Consider the following 14,435-nt stretch of genomic DNA (forward strand, 5'->3'; position numbering starts at 1 on the left):
CCTGTTGTTTGAGATGACTTCCTAATAAACAATATTCAGCAAACTGTGAACACTGGTTTTAACTCCGGAGTGGGGAATGGGAGGAAGGGTTGGCTTGGGATGACAAGAACCTCTATTTCTGAAATGCTGGGATTTTTTTTAAAACAATGAAAGTGTAGGGGCTTCCCTGGTGGCGCAGTGGTTGAGAATCTGCCTGCCAATGCAGGGGACACGGGTTCGAGCCCTGGTCTGGGAAGATCCCACATGTCGCGGAGCAACTGGGCCCGTGAGTCACAATTACTGAGCCTGCGCATCTGGAGCCTGTGCTCCGCAACAAGAGAGGCCGCGACAGTGAGAGGCCCGCGCACCGCGATGAAGAGTGGCCCCCGCTTGCCGCAACTCGAGAAAGCCCTCGCACAAAAGCGAAGACCCAACACAGCCATAAATAAATAAATAAATAAATAAAATTTTAAAAAAAAAGTTAAGGATGTACCTCACATATCTTAATTAAAAAAAAAGAATGAAAGTGTATTTTTTTATGATCAAAAAATTAGTAAATCAAGAGCACTGTTGGTTCCCTTTTGTCTTCAGGATACATCCCAAGCATCATTTGGTACTCACCAACAATGGGCCCTCTCTCATTTCCACCTCTGACACTGCTGGATTTCCCCATTCCCAAACACGGCTCTCTTTTCCCACCTGCCAGGTCACAGAGCTTGCAGGTCCCCTCCGTCTGCATACTTTACGACCCCACTCAAGTACATCATCTCCATGGCCCCTTCTGTCTGCTCTGCCTAGGTGTTCTCAGGGTTCATTGCGAGACTGAAAAGCACTAAGGGCATTCTGATCCCAAATGGATTTGATACAAGGAAATCAGATGCTTATAAAATCTTTGGGAGGGCTGGAGGAACATGAGTCAGGGATGACACCGGAACCACTGGATTTAAGAACAGTCTGCTGAGGTTGTCATCCAGGCATCACCACAATCACTACTGTGTCTCATTACCCACAAAGCTGAAGACCCAGTGTTGGAAGGCTGGTCGAGTCACTACAACTGGAATCCTAGCAGCAAATGAGTCTAGTAGTTTTCAGGTTTCTAGCCTCTGCAATGAAAGAAGGAATTAAAAGGATGTAGGATGGAAATTGAGTGCCAACTGATAGTACCCAACAGGGATACTGCTGCAAGAAGTAAGAGCAGTAGAGTAGCTGAGTGGTCAAAACTACAAGCCTTGACTATTGGGCCAAGCGGGTTTGGACTTCATGTTAAAAGGTCACAGAAAAACATGAGGTCTGGAGGGAGAAGTGACACAATGAAAGTCCTGTTTCTGGAAAAAAATATTCCTAAAGATAAAGGGTTGGCCATGATGAAGCTACCGTAGTCCATCAAGGTCAAAGGCAACGTAAAAGCCTACTAGGGCATCAGAGGAGATAAGGCTGAGAAGGATCTGAGAAACATCAACATGTATGTCTATGAATTGAGTTTTCAGGATAGAACTTCAAATTGTCTTCAGAGTCTCACTCTCCTGAAATCCTCTAGTCTGTTTCAGTTTATAGAGACTATAAATTGCCCTGAAGTTATCTATAGGGAACCGACCATCAACACCACTTTAAAAAAAAATTGTGACAACAGTAATGTTTTAGGAAAATACATAGGAAACAAGGTACTTCAATTTTCTCCTTTCCTCAACAGGTTTATTGCCTTTTAAGAAAATTTTTGTAAAATATAAATACAAAGGCAGAGAATTTACTTACAAAGTTAAAACACAGATTTCAAACATAAACACACAATTCAGAAAATTTTAGTTTTATGTACAATTTCAAGCAACCTCAACATATTATGTTAGTTTTCAGTATTTTACAGGGTACAGAAAAAAATAGCTCAAAGTCTTCTTTAAATAAGAGCATAAAATGTTTAAACATATAAACAATCCGGTTTGATGCGTGAAAACTAATTTCACAGCTTTTAAATTAGGATATAAAAGTTTCATACAATTAGTTGTTGTGTGTGGATATGGTTTGAATTTATATTACACACTACTGGATCACATCCAGTAGCATTGACCTGGCCTGAGCAGGTACTCTGTAAACAAAACATAAAGTTACAACGTCGCCAAGTGCCTTCCCCGAATTCAACCCCCCAAACCAACCACACGGTTCTGACCACACTCTCTCAACAGTTATGGCCTCTGTCATCGGAGCTTTGTATGAAATTAAGTCAAAGTGTGGAGCTCCTTTTCCTTATTTTTTTTTTTTCTCCTTAAAAAAGAAAAGAAACAATTGTTCCGAGTAAAAACAAACATATCCCAAAGCATGTGTGCATTGAAAAGTAAAGAAACATTATAACAATTTCATAAAAACTGACTTAAAAGTTTAAAAAGAAAAAAACATGTTTCTAAGTCCTTCCGACTGGAGTCGTGTCTCTTATATAAAGAAGAGATATTTTCATATGTAATAGTGTCCTTTCTTTACAGAAATAGTCGTATTATGACACATATGCACAAGGATTAACACTATGACACACTGTACACGGCGGGCCCCGGCGAGCTCACCAGTAGTCGTCTGAGTCCATGTCGCTGGGGTGGAGCCACTCCATGGATGAGCCCAGCAGAGTCTGAAGCTCGTTCGTGAACTCCACCAGATCTAAGAGCTCCTTGCTTTCAGGATTAAAGGATTCGAGGTCTTCTGAGCAAGAGAATAAGAGACTTGCTGACACTTGCCGGTAGAACTCGGCCTCCGCGATGGTGACAATTTCCACATTTGGGAAATTGCAGCGGAATATGCGAGAGGACATTTTCAATTTCTTGAGCATGTCTGAAAGCAGCAGCCAGTTCCGAGGCCTGAACCAGAGAAAGGACAGTGGTTTGAGTTTCCGGCAAAATTAGAAGCGCTCCCAACTATGAACTACCCGTCTCCTGGCGGTGAAAGGGCCCGTTACTTCCACTTTGATTACCCCACCCCCACCCCACTTCTCACTGTCCTTAGAAGATCTACTTCTTCTTCTTCTTTTTTTTTTAAGTTTTATTTATTTATTTATTTTTGGCTGCGTTGGGGTCTGTTGCTGCGCACGGGCTTTCTCTAGCTGCGGCGAGCGGGGGCTACTCTTCGTTGCGGTGCGCGGGCTTCTCATCGCTATGGCTTCTCGTTGTGGAGCACGGACTCTAGGCGCGCGGGCTTCAGTAGTTGTGGCTCGCGGCCTCTAGAGTGCAGGCTCAGTAGCTGTGGCGCACGGGCTTAGTTGCTCCGCGGCATGTGGGATCTTCCCGGACCAGGGCTTGAACCCGTGTCCCCTGCACTGGCAGGCGGATTCTTAACCACTGCGCCACCAGGGAAGCCCGGAAGATCTACTTCTAGCGGGGGAACTCTGGACTCATGTGCATGTGTTAAGAGACCATCTAGGGTGGATCAGCCAACTTAGACAAAAGCAGGAGCAGCGCCCCTGAACGAGGCTCGTTGCAGGCCACCCCAGTGCTGCCTTGGCTCTGGCCACAACTCAGGTCACCCCTCTCCAAGTGGATGCAGCCCGTTCTAGTCACTGGGGAAAACCAGTCTGTATGCCAACCCAAGGGAGATGGCGAACACCTCTTTGATATCTCCTCTCCTCCGGCCCTCACGGAGAGAGCACGAGAAACACTCGAGGTCACCTGGCTTTCCTTTCCTTTCCCACACCTCCAACCCGCCCCTCAATGCTTGCGGGAGTGAGGCTTTTTCGAGAAGGGAGGTGGTACAATCCTTCCTGGTACCCTGCCACGCTTTATGATCTCTATCCCGAATAGAATGTCACCACAAAGGCAGACACGTTCCCAGCCTCAGAGTCCAAGCAGGATGCTACTCCTTAAGCACCGGGGTCAACACACAGCAGAGCAAGGTCTCCTGACGTGTTCACTCCGAAGGGTTGGTCATGGGGCACAGTGGCCCGACCGTGGGGACAAGACTCGATCTAAGCAAATCTGAAGACACATAAGATCCCAGGTGCCACATATGGCTTTCTCTAATCTTATACGAGAAGAGGGTACATCAGTATCGTCCCGTGGCCCTCACGCGTCTTGGAAGGCCCCTACGGTAGCCGTTTGGGGAGGATCCCTTCCCCAAGAGTTTAGTGACCGAAACTGTGCAATTCCGGTCGCTGACTCCCGTGTCCTTTGGGCTCTAGGGGTGTGTTCCAATGCGGGTAGTTTGCTGCAGAGCCCTCCCACCCCCCAAACTTTTCTGGAAAAGTTCTACTGCATTATGTGAGGTCGGTGGACACTTGGTGAGGAATTCACTCACCCCCCCCCCCATCCACCCTCATCTGCTGAAGGGGATTTCTAACTCCTGCCACCCCATAGAGCAGCTGGGCTGGTTCTCGACCACACGCTGGCCACGCTCACCCCTGAGCGACGGACACCTGGACGTTATAACACGGCAAAAGGGGGCTTTCTGAAAATTCAAATTCAAATGTGTCGCTGTAGGCCTCGTCGCTGTCATCCTGGTCCTCCGGTCCTGGGGGATTTGCTAAAACATCGTAACCACTTTCATCATCTGGTTCTAACCGGGGGGCAAACAAGAGAGAGGTCAGTAAGCTAGAGCAAGATTCCAGCTGTTCTCCAAAAAGGACCCTGGAAAAATTCTTTCCCAAGCGAGCCCTGCTCACAGGACCACCACCCCCGCAAGCCCTCGCCCGCACCAGAGAGAAACGTTCTGTAGCTCATGCACGTCCTGCCCAACTGAAACGAACAAGGCTGCTCACCACACACAGAGCTGCCGTAGAACTCCCAAGAGCCACCGGGGTCACCGTCATCAGGAACCTGCAGGTCGTTTAAATAGTCTGGAGAGAGAGAGAGAAACAAGATAACGCCTGCTGGCAAGAGGCAAATGCTGCTGGAGTTCAGGAACATCTCACGCTGGGGCTGGTGTCACCTCCCGACAAGTCCCACTGCACACGCCTCCAGGTATCTGACTGAAACCTACCCACGCGTCCACCCGCCTTCCTGAGGGACTGCCCGCCTCACCGCCCCAGCCTGCCAAACAAAAGCTAGCCTGGCTAGCTAAGAGTTTTCCAGCCCTCCCTTGCAAAACTCTAAGTATGTATCTCTTCTTTGACAGACTAACGTTAGGCCACTTTTCCCAGTAAAGTGTCACTTAGGGTAAACGGGGGGTGGGGGTAGGGGGAACCCAGGTGAAAGCCTGTGAAGTCACCATCTAGATGCTTGAACAAGACCGTTTCTTGACCTCTGTCGTACCTGTTAAGAACTTCTCCAGAAGTTCGCTGTGGGTCATTTTCATGATGGTTCTACCTGAGTATGTGGCCAGGGTGGGGTCAGCACCGTAGGAGAGGAGCAAGCGGACGATTTCGAGATGGTCGTTCTCGACAGCATCATGGAGAGGCCTAGGAGAGGTGCGGGGGATTACACCTGTGCACGTGACGCTTGCTTCTAGCGACACAGGGCAAAATGGAGCATGTGCGGCCAAGCCTCGCAGGCGCGCTATTTCACCGAGGAGGTGAGTGTACGGTCACTACCTTTCCACATAGGGAACCTGAGGCACTGACTGGCCCATGGTCAAGCGACAAATTGTTATTTCGACACATAACCCTTTACAGGACAGGTGAAGGGACTATCTCAGGCCTAATTCTTAAATGCAAATCTCTCTTAATGCACGGCCCAAGGAGGAACTCAGGCCACGATGAAAACGTTTCCAATGAACTTAAATAGTGACAGACTGTAAGAAGATAACTTACGGCGGGGGGAGAGAATCCCAGCATCATGGAAGCCAATACGACAAGCAATTGTTATACCGTTACAAACAAAACAAACAACAAAAAAAGTGCAGTTTGTAAAAGAAACTAGGGGCAAAGTGGAACCTCTCCTGAAACCAACTTGGAGATGAGTGATCAACCCTCTCGCCCAGAAGCAGTCGACAGGCAGGGCGAGTTCTCAGGAGGGTACAGAGTCCTCCTGCCCGTGTCCGCTGGGGTCAGGAACACTGTCCGCAGTGCCATCCAGAAAGAATGCTTTTTGGAAACCATGAACCACCAAATACCTTTCGGTTTTGCTAATTTTATGACTGTCAGGAAAGCCCCAGTGCCCTGCCTCGTGGTAGCATCCCAGGCACAACCAGGAAGATGCTTGGGCTGACTCAGGCCTGGGCCTCTGGCCAATAAACCGAGGTCAAGGACAGAGTGGGGGCCAGGCCCGGGGATGTGGGTGGACACGGCAGGTCCTATCAAGCCAGTCGCCATTGGACCTGTCTGTACTCCTGGAACTTCCAACTCACATATATTTTAAATACTGTGATTCAACAGACGCTGGTGAAGAGTCCAGGGTCTTAAAAGAGAACACCCCTGATTATTCATGCAGGCTCAACATTTTCAGGGACTTCTGTCCATGATAGCGTCACAAAGTTTTACAGTTCTATGTAAATTTGCCAGAAAGATCTGTTCAATTCCATTCTAGAGGACTTCGCCATCAGTGTGCTTACATGGAACTCACTCTCCATCTTTCCTTCTGGGGTTCCCCGCACACCCTGAGAACCACTGCCTATGCCCCCGCAGGGCCAGGCCAAGAGCAAGACCGCCACTGACCTGGTTCCATCCTGGGCACTGCAGTTGACATCGGCGCCATATTCAAGGAGGTGTCGTACAATGTTGAGCCAACCCCTTGCACAAGCCTCGTGCAGGGCACAGTAACCCGCGTTGTCGCGGTGGTTCACATCACAAATCTTGTTCTCCAGGCAGTACAAGACCACTTCCTATGGGGAGAGGAGAGGAGATGCCATCAGACCACCACACAGTGAACCTTGTAAGGGTGACCTCTTCATAGCTTGGCGGTGCTCACTTTCAAAGGCATACATCCTTGGGTCCAAAAGCCCACTATGGCGCGGGCAGGAGGCAGGCATCTTGGTGGGGGGCAAGAGCGCGTGCGAAGGGCTTGGAGATGCAGACAGTGTTGTCTAAGGCTCTGATGCACCAGTGGCCTGGCCATGGGCAAGTTACCCTTGAACTTCTCCAAGCTTCCATAGGGCTGCTGAGAGGACGCATTCGGATAGCGATGAAAGCCCTCAGCCCAGGGGCTGACGTGACCAGTACAGAGGTGTCACGGCTGCTAACATCTTAGATGACACATTGCCAAGTACAGACCATTCTCACTTGATGGGTCCGTTCAGTCGGTGGCAGTGGATGATAACACAAGTTTAGATAAAAGTATGGATGACCAATGCTTAAAGAGAGCTTAAATCAGCCGGAGAACATTCCCCAGCTTAGAGGAGGAGGGACACCCAGGTCAGCTACATCCTCGCGCCGCCTGTTAAGACCCCAAATCAGAACCTGGGCCTCAGATGCTCTTGTTTGTATGTTAAGTAGAGTTAAAGAGAAGCTCGCTCTCTCCATCCTCGAGGAATGACACAAAATGCTTCAAATAACCCCACCCTCTATTTTGCCTCACTCCACCCTCTCGGGGCAGAATCAGTCTAATATTTTCATATTTACTCAAGTTAATGACAGGAACCTGATATACCACATGCCGCAACCTCCACATTTCAAGAATCAAATAAAACGTTCACCCTCCCCTCCCCCCGAAAGGGTTCTGTGTCAACACTGTGCATTAGAATCACTGTTATTAATCTTATTTCTTTGGCTTGTTAAAATATTAATATGAACCACTCCCAGTAAGCACAGCAGTAATTTATTCAATGTTTTATTACCTTAAGAAAGTTTCAAACACATCGAAAGCATCTGCCACCAGAAAACACGTTATACTGTTTATACTGGGTAAGTCATGCCCAGCAGAGAGCTGTCAGGTTCTGAGAGCTGGGAGTAGGCAGAGCTTGCATGTGGCCCAACACATGGTCTGCTGGGTAAGGGGGGATGGGATGGGGTCTCCCATCAGGCCTCCTTGTGACATCTCTCAGGTAACTCATCTGTTAAACCTAAAACGGGGGTCATTCTAGCCACCCATAAGTGCGAGATGGGTTCTGTAAAACCTTTTATGCCCTTTGGAGGACACGCCAATCAAAGGTGACCACTCACTTGGGAACGAACTAGAATGTTCCATTTGCTCACCACGTGAACCTAATGGGGCATGCTGGTAAACCTGGCCATCGGTGCCCTGTTACTTCAGGTCACTGCGGCAGCTCCCTTCCAAAACAAGAGGAGGAAGAGAAAAGGCACGCCCACGAATGCGTTTCTCCGTTTAGATCCCAACCTGCCAGAAAGCCCACAATCCTCTGGGCTCCCAGGCCACCTGCCCCGAGCCCTGGTATCCAGGATACCGCATGAAGCTGCTGCTCTTTTAGCAGGCCCTCACTAGCCAGACTTGAGTGGACGGCTGCAAGCTAATGAGTTGTGTGCCCCAGCCAGGGAGAGGCCCTGTCACGTGGCTCTGGGATCAGGTCTGAACGCCACCAACTGCTGTGCACAGATCAATTTACTCAACCCAGGGTTTATTTGCTGTGACAATCATGGCCTTCACCTGGAAACCTTCATCACTACTAGGGCCGATTCAAGGGTACCTAGAAATGAAAGGCCGTCCAAGCTGATGGGTAAGTCAACTCTCTTCTCCTGGAAGATGGCAGCAAAGGCAGCAGTAGCCCCACGGCCAGGTCAGACTTTTTGCCACGGGCTGTCCTAACTCAACCACGTTGATACCACTATTTACACAGTGCTTCTCATTTCCCCAGATGAGGACGTCTTCTGTCATCCACAGGAACCCAGGAGATATCAGGAAAGGAAGGTAGTACTATCCTCATTCAACACTTGGGGAAACTGAGGCCCAGAGATATTAAACCCCCCAAGTTCAATTAACATGAAGTACTAGACCTATAACTCAGGTCTTTGGTACCTGGTCAGCTGGGAAGATTCAAAAGGCCCAAGAGGGCCCCAGCTAGAGGGATGCAATCCAGCTGTGACGAGCATCCCACAGGTCTTCTCTGTTGGGGGTCAAGTGGGCTAACTACACTCTCCTAGCTGGGAGGGTGATGGCCTCTAAATGGATGGCAACCGTCGTCACCAACAGTTTCTCTAACTGAAAGGTGAAGAGGCCGGGCGAGTCTGTCTACGCAACACATTTCTTGGTTTACTTTCTCCGCTAGAAATAAACGGGAGTGTTTGAAGGGCAGCCCACCCATTCCCAAGCAAAATCAAACTGCTTTTGTTGGACAACTCTCTGTTAAGCGGCTATAAGCCGAATGCCATTACCCGCAAAATGTAACCATAAAGGCCATAAACCCGACGTTGTTAATTAATTAAATGCCTCATTAACTTTTTAAAAAACATGATTTATTCAATTCATAGAAAATTTAACCAGCACCGCTAAAGGCACAAGCATGTGGTTGCACACTGGCGTTTTAGCCTAAGAAACAGAAGCCTTTTTCTCGGGAGGGAAAGGTTTGAGGTCTTTGGCCACGCAAGTGATCTATTTAACGCGGATCTGAAGCCAGAGTGTGTTTCTAAACTTCCAGAACCAGATTGTCATGACATAAAGCTCAGACAGCCTTTTTACTGCACATGGTATCTTTGGCTAAGCAGAAGAAAATAACCAAGAATGCTGAAGACAAAACTTCAGGAAAACCCTCCCAAACTGTATGTTCAAACCACACCCTTATCTGGTTAAGCAAACTGTCCTTCAATTTTAAAAGGTTTAAGTTGCCACATCCCCCAACTGGGCCATCATCCCAACATTTGAAATTCTGCCCAGAGAAATCCCAGAAAGTTGGATTCAAAGTTGAAAGCGTTCATCTACTGGTCACAATGTTCAGCATCAAAACCGGTGATCTGTGTAATCTACATATTGAAATTTACATTTGAAGAAAAAAACAAATCCGGCCATAAACATTCCCAAGGCTTCCTGTGCAATCAAAGGCCAGGTAGCCTAAAAAAGTATGGCTCAAGTGCCCCTTGGTCCAGGCCTCAGACCCACCAAACCAAAATGGAAACTGTCTTAGAGGACCAACGAGGGTCTTTTGAGGTCTCTGGTCCCAAAGGGAGACTGCTGGAAATGATGCCAAGTTCACAGGTGGGGCTAGGAGCCCCGCCCTCCACGGTGGGTGCAGCAGCACCCCGCCCCCCCCCATCTCCAGCATTTGCTGGAAGCGGGAGTCTATTTTCTCAACCCTAACCCAAAAGTTGGGGTTAGGGGGCTCCCCCCCACCTCCAGCGTTTGCTGGAAGCAAGGAGTCTATTTTCTCAACCACGGGGGGTCTAGCTCAGCGCTATGTGCAACATCTGCTCTGTCCTCCTAGGCGCTGCTGCTCTCAGCTCTTGGGAAACCAACTGGGTGCTCCTTGGACTTCACCTGCAAGTAACTGCGCTAACTACCAGAAAGTGCTCTCTAGCTAATGGAGAGGTCTCCAAGAGACGTGTAGATATAAACAACAGCACATTCAACCAACAACAACAAAATACACCCCCAAACTAAGCATAGCCCTAGCGCTTCCAACTTCCCACCCACAGTCATGCCTTAGGGCCAAGGCAGGCACACCTCGAAGGGCTCACGGCACTATAGCGGGGGGGACACGGGAGGGGGGGACGGGGGACAGGGGCACAGAGCTGGCTGAGGGTGTGGGCGCCAGGGCTCCGGGCCAGCCTGGGTCCTGCCACCCCAGTGCTCGTCCACACCTCCACGCTCAGCCTGCTGAGCCGCATTTTACTGTCACCATTCAACTCCCAGAGGGCTGATGCCAGCACAAAAAAATGCCTTTGCCCTGTGGGCTATTACATCACAATTTCTACTGACAAGTATGGTGGGGGAACTGCACAGGGCAGAGGAAGTAATCTGTCTCAGAGAGATTTTGAACTTGTAAAAAGGGCAATTGCAACGTGAGCCAGTCTTGGTGAGGAACGTGGTGGGGAGTGGTGGGCTGTGGAGCACTGCTGGATTGCTACCTGTACGGGTATCAGCTAACCCTTCTGAGGCTCAGTTTCCTCATCCAAGAGCGGGCTAGTACTCGTTACTCCCACGTGAAGATGTTAAAAGGGTGAAAGGAGTTACTACAGATCACACGGGCTTAGAAAGATATCAGCTATCTTTCTGTCTATGTTGCTCTAGCAATAGAGGCTATCACTGTCATCAGCCGTGCTGGGTTGGGATACAGCGGTGTGGACAGGGAGTTTTGTGCAAGGCTCAACCCCCGCCCCCCCCCCCATCAGCCCTCGGCTCCTGTGCCCTCTCAGAAAGAGACTGCTCAGGTCTGCCCCACTCCCACCCCTGCTCTGCACAGACACTTCCCACCCGCTACCCCACAGGGGCACCACTCTGCCCCAAACAGCACAAGTAACCCAAAATAGAGCTAATAACTACTCTCCCTCTTGCTATTCAGAATCCAAAAGGGCTCATTAAAATTCCCCTAGTCGCCAAGCCCTGGGTTAGGTCAGATTTTATATCAGAGATAAGTGAGCCGGAATGGCCGAAGCAGCCTACCTGCCTGAACGTGAACGGAACATCAGAGAGGCCTGCCTTTCTTTTCACACCACGACTGAACAAGCCACCAAAGAGCCGGCAGTGTGAGCGGGGCCAACGCAAACACCCTGTTGGAACACCTAGCCCAGCCCGCCACGTGGAGGGGGCTGGGCTCTGAGACCCGCCCCCCGTCCCCAGCCAGCGTGTCCCCCACCCAAGGAGCAGCAGCCCGCGGATCCTGAATCCGGGGCACCCACAAGGATGCTCACCTCATAGCCAAGCCGGGCGGCCCGCTGTAGGAGGGTCTCGCCCGCGTTCTTATTGACAATAAGTCTCCGTGCTTCCGGTGGCATTGGGCGGGACTGCGTGGTCTCTGGAGGGGAGCTTGAGCATGGCAGCTGCAAGGCCTGGGAAGCTGGTAGCAATTGCTGCAAACGGTCCAAGGGCTTCTGGTCCTGCTTGGCCGGCGAAAGATCATAGTCGGAACTGGACTCAGGCCGCTTTCGAAATCTCCGGACGGTCACCTATCATGAAACCAGGCAGCGCACACATTTCAGGCTGTCCTTCCACCACCCGCCTGGTTCCCCTCCTCCCTGAATGGAGGAGAGCACTTTTCCTCCTCTTTGTCTGGGGGAGGCGGGGTGGGAGGAAGGGGTTGCATTTTTACTAGCTGGAACCTTCACCACCACCCAGGAGACAGGTCCCCTAGGAAGGGGCAGTGACGTTTTGGGGGAGGGGTTCAGGAAAAGGAAAACTTTGCCCCCAGAAGCAGAGAAGTAGGCAGGCGGGATGTGCTCGCACAGGCCCGGGGGGCGGGGGAGAGCCAGGGGCAAGAGGTACCTTGCCATCGGCATTCTCCACGTAGTAGTCCCCTGGCAGCGGCAAGCCCCGCCTGGGCTCCTGAGGGATCAAATGCTTGGTTTTGCACAGTCGCTTCCCGGATGGTTTCTCGCTGTTGTCGGTGTATTTCTGCAGCAGGGACGTAGGCTGGCAATCCTCTTCTTCGTCCGTGCACAGCACATCTGCCTTCTGGCTTTCTTTAACTTTGTGATGTTTGGTAGGCAGCCTTGAGGCTGGCGTGCAGCTTGGCTGAGTCTGCTTTTTGCCGCTTGCATTGGTGGATGAAAGGCTCTTCATGGGCGGAGAGCCGGAGAACACAGGCAAGGCTGAATCCACAGTGGGGGAGGGCGGGAGGCAGGGGGAGAAGAAGCGGGCGTTACACAGTTGTAGCCGGTGAGGAAAGAAAAGCCCATTGTTAGCACTGATCATTGGAGCGGCTTCAGTTTTTAAAGATATACCAATTATGTTTTCAAAGCATTAATATTTTAATTATCCCACATTCAACCGGCAAATAGGTTAACCCACGAAACGCCAAATGGCAAGTTGCTTCAAAGGGCCGCAAGAGAGGGCAGAAGCCAGCCCTTCCTGCTCTCCCGTCCCCACCCGTGGGGGGCCTGGGTGCTCGGGACAGGGCGACTGGGGACAGCCTGAGGCTGGAATGAGGGCGCTGATAAGCGCCTGGGGTCACCCAAGACTTCCCTTCCTGCCCAGCCGCGGGCTGGGTGAGGAGCAGCCCAGGAAGTCGAGCTCCCGCCTCACTGTACATTCCATAAGGAAGTGTGCAGGCTGAAAGGACCTCATGAAGAAAACTCCCCGCTTGCCACACGCTACTCTTGTCAACTTGGATGGCGCTCAGGTCCCCTCCAGGGCCATTTCCCACAGAGGGCGGGTGATCCAGCCTCCAGGAGCGCCCCCCGCCCCGTGCGTACCTTGTTCATCATCACTGCGTTTAAGCGACTCTTCCGACCAGCTTCTGTTGCTTTTGGCCTCTGCCCTTTTCCTGCCAGGTTTCTCTTCGGAGATGCTATTGCCCTGGGGGGTGACCGCAGGCTGAACCGCCTGGGTCACTTCCTTCCTGCCCTGCCGGCCAGGTTTGCTCTCTGCTGCCGACACCTGCTGCTCCCACCGTTCTCTAAGGTGCAGCAAGTGGCGTTGCTTTTTGGGATGGAGCCCTGTTAATTCAATGCACACCTTCAGGTTGGTCAGCTCACTATAATGTGGCTCTTCTAAGTGGTTAGAGGAACTGTTTGTCATTTCCCTCTCAGGCCAGTCATCTAATGGAGAAATAACTACAAATTAATGAAGAAGCCCCCCGGGGTGGGGGTGGGGAACAAACTGTCTTACACATCACTAATAGGGGTGGGGGAGGGGAGGGGTGTGGTCACTGTGTTGGCTGGAACTTGTCACCAAGTCTCGGGAGGGGGCTTATTTGCCCTTGGCCATCTTTGGGCTCCAGCCCCGGCACCTGGCTTTGGGGGTGGGGGGGTGGGGGGGTGGGGAGGTGTGAATGGCTCCCCCCAGGGCTCCAGGGTGGGACTGGAACTTTCCACTGCTCCGGCCCTGCGGGCCTGAAGCCAAACCGAGCTCACCTTTGGAGACCCGTCTCCGCTTGGCTTTCAGCAGAGGGTCCTCCGGGAGCTCTTCCACGGTGGTCTCAGTGTGGTTGCTGTCGTCAGAGACCTTGCGCTTTCTGTCCAGCCGGAGGGTGGGGCTGCGTGGCGCGTCCGGGGCCGCCTGGTCGGCGGGGGGCTCGCTGGCGGGCTGCCTGTCTATGAAGTACTTCTCCACGGGAAGATCTTTGTCCTCTGGGGCTTCGAAGGGGTCGTGTTTGCTTCCAGCACTAAACTCGCCTAGGGGAGGGGAGACAACCCGGAAAGGAGGGAACAAAGGTCACCAGGAGCAGGCAGGACCCCCATGCCCAAGGCAATCTGCTACCAACAGACCCTCCTTCGGAGACCAGGGGCCTCACACGCTGGAAGCACAAAACCCTCAGAAAGACAACGTCCCAAAGGAAGGGCAGCTGAAGACAACCAGCAAAGAAAGCAGAAAATGAGGCGTGTAGCCCACAATTTCCCATCTTCCTGTTCGTAACTGGAGCAGGAGAGTCAAGGTGAGGCGTCAAGATTATCCTTCTATAGGCACGTGAGAGAACTCCCTAACTGCCACCTCCAAGGTGGTTTACTTTTTGGCAGTCAGGTCCCCTCTAGGGTCCTGTTCAGCTGAGGGTGAGTGACCTCACAGTAAGAT

At 51.2% G+C, this 14,435-nt stretch overlaps 1 protein-coding gene across 9 annotated transcripts in view; it reads right to left on the bottom strand.

The window, feature by feature from the left end:
• Window positions 1–1,721: 1,721 nt before the first annotated feature.
• BCOR (BCL6 corepressor) overlaps window positions 1,722–14,435 on the bottom strand; it is a 113,888-nt gene continuing 101,174 nt past the window's right edge. For 7 of the 9 annotated variants that reach the window (XM_059909847.1, XM_059909851.1, XM_059909849.1 and 4 more), the window contains 9 exons: window positions 13,778–14,038; window positions 13,118–13,462; window positions 12,189–12,514; window positions 11,618–11,872; window positions 6,539–6,705; window positions 5,199–5,344; window positions 4,706–4,783; window positions 4,347–4,503; window positions 1,722–2,816 (listed from right to left, as the gene is read on the bottom strand). In XM_059909847.1, coding sequence (XP_059765830.1) covers window positions 2,525–2,816; window positions 4,347–4,503; window positions 4,706–4,783; window positions 5,199–5,344; window positions 6,539–6,705; window positions 11,618–11,872; window positions 12,189–12,514; window positions 13,118–13,462; window positions 13,778–14,038 — 2,027 coding nt within the window. In that variant the 3' untranslated portion in view covers window positions 1,722–2,524. The remainder of the gene's footprint in view (window positions 2,817–4,346; window positions 4,504–4,705; window positions 4,784–5,198; window positions 5,345–6,538; window positions 6,706–11,617; window positions 11,873–12,188; window positions 12,515–13,117; window positions 13,463–13,777; window positions 14,039–14,435) is intronic. The other 2 variants (XM_059909854.1, XM_059909853.1) reach the window with 1 other exon arrangement.

This window comes from Balaenoptera ricei, chromosome X (assembly GCF_028023285.1).
Source record: "Balaenoptera ricei isolate mBalRic1 chromosome X, mBalRic1.hap2, whole genome shotgun sequence".
NCBI lineage: Eukaryota > Metazoa > Chordata > Mammalia > Artiodactyla > Balaenopteridae > Balaenoptera > Balaenoptera ricei.